General features: G+C 49.9%; 3 protein-coding genes across 5 annotated transcripts in view; 2 read left to right on the top strand and 1 right to left on the bottom strand.

The window, feature by feature from the left end:
- The window catches only part of LOC311614377 (uncharacterized protein), a 120,054-nt gene extending 117,262 nt beyond the window's left edge, over positions 1-2,792 (top strand). Inside the window, exon 3 of the mRNA XM_084869171.1 lies at positions 748-2,792. Coding sequence (XP_084725297.1) covers positions 748-2,402 — 1,655 coding nt within the window. The 3' untranslated portion in view covers positions 2,403-2,792. The remainder of the gene's footprint in view (positions 1-747) is intronic.
- The window catches only part of LOC311614387 (zinc finger protein 418-like), a 122,437-nt gene that overhangs the window by 65,859 nt on the left and 40,358 nt on the right, over positions 1-16,220 (bottom strand). The window lies entirely within an intron of this gene.
- The window catches only part of LOC311614403 (zinc finger protein 416-like), a 108,763-nt gene that overhangs the window by 84,458 nt on the left and 8,085 nt on the right, over positions 1-16,220 (top strand). Inside the window, exons 1-2 of one of the 3 annotated variants that reach the window (XM_084869229.1) lie at positions 13,839-14,316; positions 15,738-15,859. In XM_084869229.1, coding sequence (XP_084725355.1) covers positions 15,776-15,859 — 84 coding nt within the window. In that variant the 5' untranslated portion in view covers positions 13,839-14,316; positions 15,738-15,775. Of the gene's footprint in view, positions 1-13,838; positions 14,317-14,369; positions 14,591-15,737; positions 15,860-16,220 lie in introns of those variants that run through there. The other 2 variants (XM_084869231.1, XM_084869230.1) reach the window with 2 other exon arrangements.

Below are 16,220 nucleotides of genomic sequence, written 5' to 3'. Positions count from 1 at the left end.
TAAGTGTTAGGGAGTCAGGCATCTTGCAGTGAGCTTAGTGGGTCCCAGTTTGCATTTTCCCTTAATGGGAAGCTGACAGTGTCCACATGCATGGCTTCAACTTCTGCACTCTTTCTCTAGGTAAGGGTTCTCTGTGGCAGCTTCTGCCATGTTACGGTTTTACCCAGCATGAACCATGAGCTGTCCTTGTAAGGCCCCCATTCAAATGTTGTAATATTTTCTTCTCTGAATACTATAGCAAGCTGTGTTGCTCAGGCCCAGGGCTGACTGCTCACTACTTCATCACCTGTTCCTCTGCACTGGTGCCTCTGCAGTATTCTGCAACATTGACTTGCACATGTGTTATGAGGTGCACTTACATATGTGCTAAGTAGTTTTCAAAATCAGCTACTCCTTTATGGAGTTTTAGTTTGAGTAAGATAGAACCAACCTCTCACACAGCTCTCCCGGTCCCCAGCAGATAAGCCATGGTGAATGCTGTTAGTTAAAGGATGAGCTGGAATCCATAGTCTAATCCATGTTGTGGGTGCTTCCCACATTTGTATCATACTTCTGTTGAGGCCTCCCTGTCTTGGGATCTTCATCAGCCCAAAAAAGTCACAAGAGCCTCTTATTCATCCTTCCTGCACATCTTTTATTTTCACCAATTTCATGAAATCAACGTGTGATGTGTAACACACTTTTGCAATGACACTTCCCCCTGTCACACAATCAACATTCATTTTCTAACCATTTTTCACTTTTCAGGTTGTCAGCATAAAATGGATGATGAGGAGGCCTGTTCTGATCATAGTGTATCTATACAAGGAGAGTCACAGGACAGGGCTTCTAAGTCAGCTCCAGCCACCCAAAGGACCCTTTTGTGTAAGCGGTGTTTCTCTATGTTACAATATATTTTGCACGTAACTGGTTCACATTCAACCTACTTTGAGGAGAAAACCTTCTGTAGTGATGTATATGTTGGAGACTTCCATTTCAGTGCAAACCCTCACCAGCAGCAGAGGAAAGAATGTGGAGAGGAGGCTTGGAAACAAGCTATGGACAGGGCATCCTATGTGAGCAGGTACAGCTTCAACTTCTCAGTGGTGCCTTCAACTAGCAGGGAGGTTGGGGAAGATTTGCGGTACAACTCAGAGCTTCCGCAGCACCAGGCCACTCTCAACACCGAGGAGCTACCCTGTGGCAGTGAGATTTCACAGGAATTTCTTGATTGTAAAAGTCATCACCAGTGGGATTACTGTGAAAATGCTGTCAGCCACATCAGGGAAGTTGTTCGATGTCAAGGTGAATTTTCTGGGGAAGCGATTTATGAGTGTAAGAAATGTAGGAAAGTATTTAGACGATTCTTTAACCTCATTGGACATAAGAGAGTTCATCCTGGAGAAGAGATGTATGAGTGTAGTGAATGTGGGAAGTCCTTCCATCTAAGAGCTCACCTCACTAAACACCCCAGAGTTCACACTGGAGAGAAGCCACATGTGTGTACTGAATGTGGGAAGTCCTTCAGTTACAGAAGTGCACTTATTACACATCAGAGAGTTCACACTGGAGAGAAGCCATATGAGTGTACTGAATGTGGGAAGTCCTTCATTGACGGAAGTACACTCACTAAACACCATAGAGTTCACACTGGAGAGAAGCCATATGAGTGTACTGAATGTGGGAAGTCCTTCATTGACGGAAGTACACTCACTAAACACCGTAGAGTTCACACTGGAGAAAAGCCATATGAGTGTACTGAATGTGGGAATTCCTTTAGCCAAAGAAGTGCACTCATTGCACATCTGAGAGTTCACACTGGAGAAAAGCCATATGTTTGTACTGAATGTGGGAAGTCCTTCAGTTACGGAAGTTCACTCACTAAACACTATAGAGTTCACACTGGAGAGAAGCCATATAAGTGTACTGAATGTGGGAAGTCTTTTTGTGACAGCAGTACACTCCTTAAACACCGTAGAGTTCACACTGGAGAGAAGCCATATGAGTGTACTGAATGTGGGAAGTCCTTCATTCGAAGAATAACGTTAATTATACACCAGAGTGTTCACACTGGAGAGAAGCCATATGAGTGTACTGAATGTAGGAAGTCTTTCAGTGACAGCAGTACACTCCTCAAACACCGTAGAGTTCACACTGGAGAGAAGCCATATGAGTGCATTGAATGTGCGAAGTCTTTCAGCCAAAAATCTAGTCTTATTAAACATCTGAGAGTCCACACTAGAGAGAAGCCGCATGAATGTAGTGAATGTGGGAAATCCTTCAGTGACCGAAGTGCACTCAGTAAACACCAGAGAGTTCACACTGGAGAGAAGCCATATGAGTGTACTGAATGTGGGAAGTCTTTTAGCCGTAAATCTGACCTTATTTATCATCTGAGAATCCACACGAGAGAAGCCATATGAGTTTACTGAATGTGGGAAGTCTTTTAGCCGTATATCAAGTCTTATTAAACATCTGAAAGTTTACACTGTAGGCATGTGTTAAATGTGCAGGAATATTTAATTTTATTCACTTAAAATAACAACACTGAAAGTCACTGGAATCTTTTTTTTTTTTATTTAACGTAAGCCCTTTTAATGGATCATAGAGTGTACTGTATTCCTCATGTGTTTCCAGTAAAAGTGAGGATTGAAGGTCATGCCCAGATCTACTACCTGATACATTTGTAGCTGAAGAGATTTTTTATTGGATTATGCTTTTATGAATTGTTTAACTTTCTACCTCGCCAACCTGCAAATTGCTTACTGTACTTTCTTCTGCTTTATGAATTTTTAGTAAAGATTTTTCTTTAGTACCTTAATTTTTTTGGTTATTATCACTTCTAGGGATGATTGTCAAGCAAAATTATGATATATCATCATAGAGTTAATGGATATTATTTGAATTGCAACCTTTCTGTGCTTTAGGAGGGACAGCATAATACTAGAAAATTACTCTTTAGCCATTATTGGCTTATAGCGAGTGCATTGCTGCCCAAGGCCTTGAAAGAAAGACTGCTTGACTTTGTGGTTCCAGTTTTCATGTTTGATCTCAGCACATATGGGGATATAGGAGGCATCTGATTTTTTTTTCTCTTTCACATATTGATGTCTCTCTCAATATGTCTCTCTTCTCCCCCTTCTTTTGCACCCTTTCCCTCCCTCCCTCTCTCTCTCTCTCTCTCTCTTTCTCTCTCTCTCTCTCTCTCTCTCTCAAAATATCCTCAGATGAGGATTACCAAAAAATGCAAACATTCACTCTGGTGCCCTGAGATGAGGCCTCTGCCTGCACAGCCTACCTTAACTCACTCTTTCCTGCCTTTGCCTGGGACATTCCCACTGTAGCTGGGCACACTGTGTCCTTCCCAGGGTTTGGAAGAGAGGAGGCCCAGTCAGGACCCTGTGGGGAGCTTGGGTTCTGTGTCTAAGATGTATTGGCCAGGGCTCATCTATTTCCATCCAGAGTGCTTCTCCCCACCCCACTAGGCACCTTCCTGCTGCAAATGAGCGCACTTCTGTATCTGGGAGAAGCCCCTTGATGCTTTGGACCCCCAAATCAGTTCATCTTTAGAGAGTCCTGCCTCCAACAATCCACTCACACCCCTGAGACCCACTGGTGTTTAAGTCTCTTTTCCATTTTAAGGATTATTTTGCACTTTGATTTTATCAAAAATAAAGCACTCCTCTCTCCTTCCCCTTACCCAGACAGTCCTGGAGGTAGTGTGGATGCTACAGGAGATGGTGCTGTATATTTTCAGTGGTGAGAACAAGCTGCAATACAAGCATTTCCAGAAGGAGAGGCTTACTCTCGATATAATTCCATGTTCTGAGGATGAGATGTGGTTGGTGTACCCCCTCCCTAAGGTTTTCCTTTGCATAGAAGACCAGAAATAAGGTGATAGTTCCTGGATTATGGGGAATAGTGTGCTGCTAGGGTGTGCGGTTGAGGGGCAGAGAGGTAGGGTTCCTATGAATGTGTTTCTGCCACCTCATCAGCCAGGTTCCTGGAGTGGGAGGGCTGAGGGAAGCTGTAGGGATGAGAACTTGAATCAGGTTGGATGGAGGGTCAGCAGCTATGGCTGGGCATAATGCTCACATATAAAGATGGAAGCTGTGGATACTGTTGAGCCCAACTGTTTCAGATGCTGTAAAGGCAGAGTCCCCTGTCCTTGGGAACTGGCATCTAGTGGAGGACAGTCCACAAAGAAAGGACCAGGATACCCGTGACAGGTGACAGCAGTATGGGGGAAGGTGAAACTAGCGTTGGTCAGTGGGGACTTCACTGAAGAGCTCTGTGAAGGGCTGGCAGACTCAGATGGGAGCCTGCAGGGAGCATGCCCTGTGCATTTGCAAGCTGTATGGAAATCACTCTGGTGGCTTTTAACAGCAAGGATCAGAAAGTGGTAAAAAATAAATAAATGGTGGCCGATTAGGCAGTAGTATTGTGCATCTTGTCCTAAGCCCGATTGAAAATACAACTAACTCAAAGAACATCCACTTGTATTAACAAATTAGATGCAGCTGAGCAAGTCATTTACAACAAGGAAGGGCACGGGAGAATGGCAAGAACTGGGAAGTGGACTTTTGAGGGACAGCAAGCCAGTGGGTCAAGAGGGTGAGGAAAAAGCAGTGTTGCACCAAAGCTGTGTCCCTTCACAAGGTGGGTAACGTCCAAGTGCGTAAAGGAAAAGCCACAGGGCAGCTGGCTGCTGGGGAAACTGGACGGAAAGGCTGCCCCATGACAGGAGGGCCAAACAGCAAGGTGCTGGGGGGAGACAAAAGTGCAGTTGCATTGTTTTGGCTTGGTTTTGTCTGTGGTTTTATTCTCTAAACCCAGAACACAGGACTTTTCTATTGCAGACACTCACCTGGGGCTTTGGAGCAGGGAGAGAGGCACAGGCTTAAGGTGCCTGAGGAGGAAAGCAGGACAGGGAGACATAGCCAAGAGCATTCTTTTTTTCTTTTTCTTTTTTTTTCTTTTTTCTCTAAATTACTTTTTTAAATTATTACGTAAGTCTCCTTCCCATTGACCTCTATCTACCTGCTCCTACCCAAAAGCACATGCCCTCACCCTTTTCTGTCTATGCCAACTGGTTATGCTCACATGCAAGCATACAAGTCCTTCGGTTGACCTTTGACACCCTCCCCTCCTGTGCCTTCCCTCTTAGTTTGGATGGTGTGTTCAATGCTTCTATGACGCTGGCTCTATTTTTGTGCATCAGTTTATGTTCATTATATTGCACAGATGAGTGAGGTCATGTGACATTCATCTTTCTCTGATGGCTTTATTTCCCTTAGCATAACGCCGTCTAGGTCCATTCATGCTGTTGAAAATAATATAATAAGATTTCAGCAGCATAATATTCCGTTGTGTGGATGTACCACAGGTTTTTAATCAACTCATCTGTTGATGGGCATTTAGGCTGTTTTCAGTAGCTCTTATAACTACCATTGTGCTGCTATGAACATAGGGGTGCATATATGCTTTCAGACTGGTGTTTCTGACTTTTGGGGATATATTGCTGGAAGCGTGACATACTTAATCTTTCAAACCTAAAAGGCCATTTCTCCCCAGAAGACCTATCCCATCCCAGTAAGCTCAGGGAAGCAGATACTTCCTACCACACCTTGCATTTTGAGCTTAACAGGGGGAAAAAAAAAAAAAAAAAAAAAAAAAAAAAAAGAGGCAGAGTCTGAATAGTCCCAAAGACCCTTCAGTGTCTGTATAGGAAGAGAAACTGGTCCGCCCTTCTATTCTTGGAATCCTATCTGATAAAGGGGCAATATGCAAATTAACCATCACTCCACTACAACCATAAGCCACGCCCATCAGCCAATCAGGACCAACTATGCAAATTAACCCAAAGAAGAGTGAGAGAGCAGGAGGGAGGCTTGGTTTTTCCTGGTGGTGGAGGAAGCCAAGCTTTCCGCACACCCTGGCCAGCCCAGGCCGCTGCTTAAGACTACAAATTGTCAATTATAGAAGATACATAAATCCCAACAGAAATGGCAGCAGCCACAGAGCTAGAGAGAGTGGGAAGCTAGGGTTGCCCCCAGCGATGGATCAGTCAGCTGATCAATGCTTCTCTCTCATCAATGTTTCTGCAGCCAAGCTTCTGCAGTTGGGAGGAAGCAGTTCTGTGTTGTGAGAGGGATGTCTGAATGCCCGTTTAAAAGGGCAGTCAGGCCAAAACCAGTTTGGATCAGTGGATAGAGCATCAGCCTGTAGATTCAAGTGTCCCAGGTTCTGTTCCTTTCAAGAGCATGTACCTTGGTTGCGGGAACATCCCCAGTAGGAGGTGTGCAAGAGTCAGCTGATCAATGCTTCTCTCTCATCGATGTTTCTGCAGCCAAGCTTCTGCAGCCCTGGCCTGCTTTGTCCTCCGCTCCAGGCTATAAAGTTTCAATTGTAGATGATAAATCTCAGATACCAGGGCCTCTGCTTGGGTTGCTGGGGAGCATAGCCGGTCTGCAAATTGCCACAGGCCTCAGGCCCAAGTCCACCCATGCCCCAAGGGAACCCCCATCCTGATCCGGGACACTCTGCAGTGCAAACCAGCGGGCTCACTCCCATGCACCAGGCCTCTATTCTATCTAATAAAAGAGTGATATGCAGATTGACCATCACCCCAACACACAAAATGGCTTCCCCCATGTGATCAAAGATCCTGCCCCCATGTGGACAGAAGATGGCCAGCAAGGAGGGGGAGGGCAGTTGTGGGTGATACTGCCAGTTGGGGAGGGCAGTTGGGAGGGATCAGGCCTGCAGAGGAGCGTAGTTAGAGGTGATCAAGCCTGCAGGGGAGGGCAGTTTGGGGTGACCAGGCTGGCAGAGGGGGTGGGGGGAGTTGGGGGCAAACAGGTTGTCAAGAGAGTGGTTAGACATCAATCAGGCTGGCAGGGCGAAGTGGTTGGGGGCAATCAGGAACACAGGCAGGCAAGCAGTTGGGAGGAAGCAGTTCTGTGTTGTGAGAGGGATTCTGAATGCCCGTTTAAAAGGGCAGTCGGGCCAAAACCAGTTTGGATCAGTGGATAGAGCATCAGCCTGTAGATTCAAGTGTCCCAGGTTCGATTCCTGTCAAGAGCATGTACCTTGGTTGCGGGCACATCCCCAGTAGGAGGTGTGCAAGAGTCAGCTGATCAATGTTTCTCTCTCATCGATGTTTCTGACGCTCTATTCCTCTCCCTTCATCTCTGTAAAAATCAATAAAATATATTTTTAAAATAGATAAATAAAAATAAAATGGCAGTCAGACATCCCCTAAGGCACATGTGTCAAACACAAGGCCCGCGGGCCAAATCCAGCCCGCCAGGCCTTGCAATGTGGCCCGCACCGCGCTGTCATCACTGCACTCCGCTGTCAGTTTATGACATTGTCGGTTTATGACTGTTCAGTAAACCATTCGGCCCGCGATTTAGGCTGGATTTTAGATTTTGGCCCCTTCTCTGATTGAGTTCGACACCCCTACCCTAAGGGGTCCCCAGATTGGAGAGGTTGCAGGCTGGCATGAGGGGCACACACACACACACACACACACACCCGAACCCGTGCATGAATTTCATGCACCAGGCCTCTAGTCAGACTGATAAAAACTCCAGGTTGCCAGCCAACCCCATTGGTGTGTGTGTGTGTGTGTGTGTGTGTGTGTGTGTGTGTGTGTATGATTCTCTGACCAACCAAGGCCAGAGCAATATGTTGGGACACACATGGAAGAGCAACTCTGGGTCAGGAAAAAGCACCCATCTTATTCCCTGAAGGAAAATCAGCACCATGGCCACCTAAAGCCCTGTTGGAAAAAAGATGCTTGCGTCATTAAGACTGACAGCCAGAGGGCGGGCACACCACGGTCTGACACTGTTGCAGTTGCGTGTGGGTTGACAGCACCCAGTGGGTCTCGCGTGTCAGGAGGGGAGGAGAGGACGCAGCACGCACCCGGAGGCCTGCAGCTGCACGGACCCGCAAGCCCCCGTGGCGTGGCCAGGAGGATGCCAATCGGGTCCACCACGGTGGCTGTCCCTGCCATCGCCCACCTTCTGGGCCAGGAGGCGGGACTTGCACAGCCACCCCTCGGCACTGATGACCTGCAGGCGCTACTTTGGCTCGGCCCGCAGGCTCCACTTGGGCACATTCACAGCTGCCACCACCATCGCCACGTGGGGAGTGCATGCTGCCCTCCACTGACCCACCTCCTCTGCTCAGAGGCTCTTTCTGTGTGCTGCACACAAGCCCAGAGCAGCCTGGGTGGGGCGGGATGCCGGCGAGTTCTGGCCACTGGCTGCTCTGCACCTGCATGTGTTGCCCATGCCCAGAGTCTGCCGGCCAAGGCCAGGAAAAAGGCAGGCGTCTTGCCCCACCTTGCCCACCGGCCTCTCCGCGTCTGAACACGCTGCCCATGGACCTGGAGCCAGGCGCCTGGCTTCCTTACCTCGGGCAGTGCTCTCTGAGCTGGTCGGCAGCCTCCCGCCCCACCTGGTATGCCCAGGTGTCGTCACTCCCCAAAGACCACCCGGGGGCTGATTCCGATGCAAAAGCAAAAGAGTCTTTATTTCGAGCTAGCCCGAGCTCACCCCCACACACACACACACACATACCGACGCAGCGGCAAAGTGGAGAAAAAGAGCGGGTTTCTCTAGAACAGTGTTTCCCGAAGTGTGGTACGCATACCCCCAGGGGTACGGGAAGAGTTTGGTGGGGGTACACATCGCACCGGAGTTTTGTGGGGATGTGCACTGCACCGTGCTTAGCTGCGCCTAATTCTGCGTTCTCATGAGTATGAGGGGTACTCAGCGTTACGAAAATTATAGAAGGGGTACACATAGCCGAAACCAGTTTGGCTCAGTGGATAGAGCGTCGGTCTGCGGACTGAAGGATCCCAGGTTCGATTCCGGTCAAGGGCATGTACCTTAGTTATAAGCACATCCCCAGTAGGGGGTGTGCAGGAGGCAGCTGATCGATGATTCTCTCTCATCGATACTTCTAACTCTATCCCTCTCTCTTCCTCTCTGTAAAAAATCAATGAAATATGTTTTAAAAAAATTATAGAAGGGGTACACATATGTCAAAAGTTTGGGAAACACTGCTCTAGAACAAAGGATTTGTAGGGGTGGTGGGAGGTCACTGCTTTGGCTGACCCCGATTGGTTGGGTGAGGGCTGGGGATCCAGTTACATAATGACATAGTTATACAAAATGGAGGACGCAGCACAAGATGGAGTCAGGAGTTGGCCCCGCCCTGCCCTACAGTACAAATTAGAGGAGTCAAGAGTTAACCGTGTCCTGCCCTCTCACACCCACTGGCACCTCCGAATGCTGTCCACCAGCCCAGAGCAGCCAGGACGGGGCGGGTGTCTGCCTTCCTTGCCTTGCAGGGGAACCTAGGAGTCCCACCCACCCCCAGCCACTTGCTGCCTGCACCCAAGGCCCAGGGGCATCCTGGCACCCAGTATGCTCAGGGCCTATGTGCTGGCCTACAGGTTAGGAGCAGCCTGGGTCACCAGGATGTTCCCGGGACCTAGGCCAATCCTTGCCTGCATATGCAAATTAACCTGCCAAATATGGTGAGTTAATTTGCATACTCCTCCTGATCAGCTGGTGAGTGTAGTGGAGGTATGGTCAATTTACATGTTTCTCTTTAATTATATAGGATGGAGATATATATATATATATATATATATATATATATATATATATATATATACTCTTTTCAGTATTACATAATTCTCAGCAATATTTAGGAAAACTCCTCCCACAGACTTTAAAACTCCTCCAACAGACTTCATGTGCCATTAAGAATAAAATTTCAGCCGAAATCGGTTTGGCTCAGTGGATAGAGCATCGGCCTGCGTACTGAAGGGTCCCAGGTTTGATTCCGTTCAAGGGCATGTACCTTGGTTGTGGCTATATCCCCAGGGGGGGGGGCGGTAGGAGGCAGCAGATCGATGTTTCTCTCTCATCGATATTTCTAACTATCCCTCTCTCTCTCTCTCTGTAAAATAAATCAATAAAATATATTAAATAAAAAAAGAATGGCCGAAACCGGATTGGCTCAGTGGATAGAGCACTGGCCTGCGGACTGAAAGGTCCCGGGTTCGATTCCGGTCAAGAGCATGTACCTTGATTGTGGGCATATCCCAGTGGGGCATGTGCAAGAGGCAGCTGATTGATGATTCTCATAGATGTTTCTCTCTAACTCTCTTCCTCTCTGTAAAAAATCAATAAAAAATATTTTTAAAAATGAATAAATAAAATTAGATATGTTTGAGATGGCATTTAAAAAAAAAAAAAAAAGAATGAAATTTCATACACTGGTGTCATTTGTTAGAAGACTCTGAGGTTTCAATGGAACCACCAGAGAGGAAAGATGGCGGCGGAATAGACAGACATACAGACACGCCCTGAGCCTTGTCTCGGGGCAGGTAGAGCGAGAGCAGCTGAAACACGTGGAATTCAGCCGGAATTTGGTGAGGAGACGCAGCTGGTGAGATAATTTGCACTGGCGAAGGGCAAAGGTCCCCTGGATAAAGGTAAAATCAGGGATCTAGGCAGGAGAATCTGCCGAGCCTCTGTGGCCAGATGTTCAGGGGGAATCTACAGGGTGCCAGGCCGCGTCCCTGAGGACAGGTGCAGCATTTATATGTGAAATATTAAAAAAGGACCACGCACTGTGGGAGGTGGGGGATTTTGGACAATGGAGTTTGGATTTTGGATCAGGGCTCAGAGGCAGCTCTGAAAGGCTGGCCGGACCGTTCAGTGCCAGCAAGAGAGGAGCTCACAAGGACAAGGTCCCTCCTTGCGCTAGGGCCTGTGTCTTTTCCCACTGAGCCTGGTTCATGGGACCTTTTTTTTTTTTCTCTCTCTCTCTTTTTTAAATATATTTTATTGATTTTTTGCAGAGAGGAAGAGAGAGGGATAGAGAGTTAGAAAAACCGATGAGAGAGAAACACCAATCAGCTGCCTCCTGCACACCTCCTACTGGGGATGTGCCCGCAACCAAGGTACATGCCCTTGACCAGAATCGAACCTGGGACCTTTCAGTCCCCAAGCCGACGTTCTATCCGTTGAGCCAAACCAGTCTCGGCCTTTTTTTTTTTTTTATTGAGTTTTTACAGAGAGGAAGGGAGAGAGATAGAGAGTTAGAAACATCGATGAGAGAGACATCGACCAGCTGCCTCTTGCACACCCCTCACTGGGGATGTGCCTGCAACCAAGGTACATGCCCTTGACTGGAATCGAACCCAGGACCTTTCAGTCCGCAGGCCGACGTACTATCCACTGAGCCACACCGGTTTTGGCCATGGGACCTTTCGGATACAGACACTTTACCTGTAGCTGAGGTGCAGGTAAGTGTCTGTATCCAGTTTCAGCGAAAACATTTTTTTTTTTTTTAATTTTGACAAGTCCATTTCAAACTTTCAGAAGATCTTTTTTTTTTTTTTTGACAAGGCAGGGAAGATGGAAAACATTCCCATTCAAACCTACTTTCTCTTTAAACAATAATAGATAAGTGTGTGGGTTTGTGTGAGTCATAACCAACTGAGCACCAACGTTCACAGGGCTGACACTTAAGAATATAGGAAAAAGCCGAAACCGGTGTGGCTCAGTGGCTAGAGTGTCGGCCTGCGGACTGAAGGGTCCTGGGTTCGATTCCCGTCAAGGGCATGGACCTTGATTGTGGGCACATCCCCAATAGGGGGTATGCAAGAGGCAGCTCATGGATGATTCTCTCTCATTGATGTTTTAACTCTATCCCTTTTTCTCTGTAAAAAAATCAATTATATATATATAAATAATTAGGAAACATTTGGTAGCTTTTCCTGTTTACTTTTGTCCATGAAGGTTGGGGGCGGGAAGGGGGAAAAATGTGCATTTTTCAACTGTCAATGAAGCTTTCACCCTGTGATGCCAGCAGTCACTGGCCCACTTCTGACTCAGGCCAAATTCTATGCTGGGTTTTTTTGTTTGTTTGTTTTTTATATAGTTTATTGATTTTTTACAGAGAGGAAGGGAGAGGGATAGAGAGCTAGAAACATCGATGAGAGAGAAACATTGACCAGCCGCCTCCTGCACAACCCCCACTGGGGATGTGCCCGCAACCAAGGTCCATGCCCTTGACCAGAATCGAACCTGGGACCTTTCAGTCCGCAGGCCGAAGCTCTATCCACTAGGCTAAACCAGTCTCGGCTAGGCTGGGTTTATTATTCTACACAACAGGTACAGGAAAGTTTAACAGTTCATTGACTTGGTGAAAGATGAAACAGAGTGGGGCGGAGACCGGGATGCCAGGACACAGGCTTTATTGAAGAGAAGAGTACCATTGCCAGCTGCTTCCAGAGAAAAAGAAGAGAACGATGGCTGTGCGTCAGGCACCTTTGAGTGGAGGAAAGAAAGGGGGCGGGGCTTAGGGCACTCAGCACACGCTGATTGGTGGTTTCATGTAAGGCCTATGATTAGGGACCCAGGGACTTAGGAATGGGGCGGGGGGGGGGGGGGGCTTAGGGTATTTGGCAGGTGCTGATTGGTGGTTCAGTGCTCAGGAATGTCCTTCCATCATTTGGAGGAAGGGAGGATCTATCACTTGACACAATCCACATGCTGTCGCCCTGCAGAGTTTGTCTCTTACACTCTTGTTTGGTGAAATATCCCTCCCCCCTCCCGCAATTAGGTTTCCAATCAGTGCTATTCTAATTAACCAACAGAAGGCAACACCCACTTCCCCCATCTCTAATTCCCACCCATGGCCTCTGACATCCTTTCTGACCCCTCTCATCTTGCTAGGTGCTAATATCCCCAGCATGGGTGCTTTCACTTGGCACTTCAAAATGGAATTCTTGCCCTAACCGGTGTGGCTCAGTGGATAGAGCTGTGGACTGAAAAGTCCCAGGTTCGATTCCGGTCAAGGGCATGTACCTTGGTTGCGGGCACATCCCCAGTAGGGGGCGTGCAGGAGGCAGCCCAACAAGATGGCACCCAACAAGAGCAGCTATTCTTTCAAGAATTAGATCCTGCCGAAACCGGTGTGGCTCAATGGATAGAGCCTTGGCCTGCAGACTCAAGGGTCCTGGGTTTGATTCCAGTCAAGGGCATGTACCTTGGTTGCGGGCACATCCCCAGTGGGGGGTGTGCAGGAGGCAGTTGATGGATGTTTCTCTCTCATCGATGTTTCTCTCTATCCCTCTCTAAAAAATCAATAAAATATAGCCGAAACCAGTGTGGTCCAGTGGATAGAGCTGCGGACTGAAAGGTCCCAGGTTTGATTCCAGTCAAGGGCATGTACCTTGGTTGGGCACATCCGTAGTGGGGGTGTGCAGGAGGCAGCTGATGGCTATTTCTAACTCTATCTCTCTCTCCCTTCCTCTCGGTTAAAAATCAATAAAATATATATATTTTTAAAAATCAATAAAAGTATTTTTAAATCAATAAAAAAATATATATATTTTTAAAAAGGAATTAGATCCTACATGTCTGATGGTCCCAAGGACCAGAAGGGGCTTATTGTCTTCAGAGGGCTGGCAGCCAGATCTACCCGGCAGTCACCATCCCAATGCTTAGGGCTTAGGAATATGCGTCCCGCTCCAGCCTGCAACTGGGAGGTCCTCCCCGCGGGGCTCTCCATCACACACACACACACACACACACACACACACACACACACACACACACACGGCAGAGGCTGAGGCTGATACCCAGGTAGGAAGCCATCTCTCTCCCCCCGCCCCGCCCCGTCTCCCTCCCAGGACAGGCGGCCCCTCTAACCCTCACCCTCCTCCCGGCCCAGCGCGGCCCCTACCCCGCCCTGCGCGCTCCGCCAATCTCGGGGGCAGCGGGGCCCCGGGGCCGGAGCGCTGGGCGGCCGCTCCGGAGGCGGCTCCCGGGGCAGGGGACCCGGGGGCTCCACTGGGGCGACAGCGCCGGCTCCTCCAGGCCCCCGCGGCCTCGGTTGTTTGCTACAGGGAGGTCGGGGCGGCCGTGCGGGGAAGGGAGAGGCGGCGGGAGGCGGGGCCTCCTCTCCCCGCCTGCGAGGAGGGCCGCCCCCTCCTCTCCGGGGCCCGCGCCACCGCCGGGGGGTGCGGGGGTGCGTCTCTGTGAACCGCTCCGATCGCCCGCGCCCCCGTCCTCGGACCCCGGGGCGTCGCGGGGAAGCCCGGCTCCGGTCCGGCCTCCGCGAAGCCCGATCGCCTCGGCCGCTGCCCCGGCCGCTCCGGATCGTGCATTTGGGCTCGGCCGTCCCTCCCGATCGCCGCCTCCCCCGATCCCTGCGCCCTCGGCGGAGCTGCCTGGAGCGCCCGGCCGGCCCTTGCTGCAGCCTCTGGCCCGGTCCGGCCCGGCAACTTTGTTCCAGGTTCGGTTTGGAGCGGGGACGGGGGTGGGGGCCGCGCGCTGCCCAGGTCAGACTCGGGGCAGCGGGACTTCCGGGGGAGCTCAAAGCCCCGGAAGCCCCGCAGCCCCGAGCCCCGAGCCGCGCACAGCCCCACGGGGAGGCTTTGGGAAGCGGCGATCCCGCTGCTCTTCCTCCTCCTGCGCCTTCTGGGGCCGCCGGAGCTGATCCTCCGGGAGACAGCGGCCTGCAGGGCTGGCTGGCTGCTTTGTTCCTCCTTCATCTTCCCCTGCAGACGGTGCATGCCTGGGCCTCCGCCTGGGGGGGCGCGTCTGTGTTGCATGGGTGCGTGCTGCCCCTTTGGGGGTTCCTGATGGTGTCTCTGTGTGTGTGTGTGTTCCTCTTTGTGTCTGCGTTCTGTGTCCTTGTGTGTCTGTCCTGGTGTGCGTGTGTGCATGTGTGCGTGTGCGTGTGTGTGTGGGTGTTGTGCATGTGGGTGTGTGTTCTCCCCTCACATGTTCCCCCTGCCTAGAGAGGGGGTCCCTGTGAGCCTGGGTGCCCAGCCGTGTCCGGGTTGTTCTGTACTGGTGCATGTCTGTGCACCCTGAAGACAGAGAGGAAGCAGAGTGTGGTTCTTTTATTTTATTTTTTTAATATATTTTCTTGATTTTTTGCAGAGAGATAGAGAGTCAGAAACATCGTGAGAGAGAAACATCCATCAGCTGCCTCCTGCATACCCGCTACTGGGGATGTGCCCGCAACCAAGGTGCATGCCCTCGACCAGAATCGAACCTGGGACCCTTCAGTCCGCAGGCTGATGCTCTATCCACACCGGTTTCGGCTGATTGTATCTCTTGTGTGTGTGGAGGAAACTCTTTGTGTCTGCATTCTGTGTCCGTGTGTGTCTGTCCTGGTGTGCATATGTGCATGTGTGAGTGTGTGTGTGTGTGTGTGTGTGTGTGTGTGTCCCCTCCCCTCACAGTGTTCCCCCTGCCTAGAGAGGGGGTCACTGTGAGCCTGGGTGCCCGGCTGTGTCGGGGTGTTCCTTACTGGTGCGTGTCTGTGCTTTGTGGTGTGGAGTTTGCGTGTCTGTGCAAACAGCAAATGCACAGGCAGTCTCCTCAGGGGTATGGAGAGGAAGGACAATGTGATTCTTTTTTTCTTCTTTTTTTTAAAAAATATACGTTATTGATTTTTTACTGAGAGGAAGAGAGAGGGATAGAAAGTGAGAAACATCGATGAGAGAGAACCATCCATCAGCTGCCTCCTGCACACCCCCCACTGGGAATTTGCCCGCAACTAAGGTCCAGGCCCTTGACCGGAATCGAGCCTGGGACCTTTCAGTCCGCAGGCTGGCGTTCTAACCACTGAGCAACACCGGTTTCAGCACAGTGTGGTTCTTCCTCCTCCCGCAGGCCGAGCCCTTAATGCCTCTGCTCTTGCAGGTGCCCAGGGACCCAGGGATCCATCTCAGACTCCAGGGATGGACGAAGGGAAGAGTCCGTTCACGGAACCCCAGGCTGTGGGGAGGCGGATCATTGGGGAAGACTTGGGTGACAGACCAGAGGTAAGAGAGTGTGTGTAGGAGGCAGAGAGGGTGTTTGTGGAGGACTCTGTGCCTTTCTGGAAAAACGGAAGGATCTTGGATCCCTGAAAAGGAATGAATGAAGGAATGAATGAATGCATATGGTGACAACTGAGGGGGAAGACTCATACGGCCCTAAGTCCCCCTTCACTACGCTCCTCCCCTGTGTGGATACACATGGAAACGGCTGGAGGAGCTGAAACTGGTGTGGGTCAGTGGATAGAGCCACGGCCTGCGGACTCAAGGGTCCCTGGTTCGATTCCGGTCAAGGGCATGTACCTTGGTTGCGGGCACATCCCCAGTTCAGGAGTCAGCTGATCGGTGTTTCTCTCTCATCGATGTT

This window comes from Pipistrellus hanaki, assembly GCF_964339955.1.
Source record: "Pipistrellus hanaki genome assembly, chromosome: 21".
Taxonomy (NCBI): Eukaryota; Metazoa; Chordata; class Mammalia; order Chiroptera; family Vespertilionidae; genus Pipistrellus; species Pipistrellus hanaki.
This window is presented reverse-complemented; position numbering and strand designations above follow the sequence as displayed.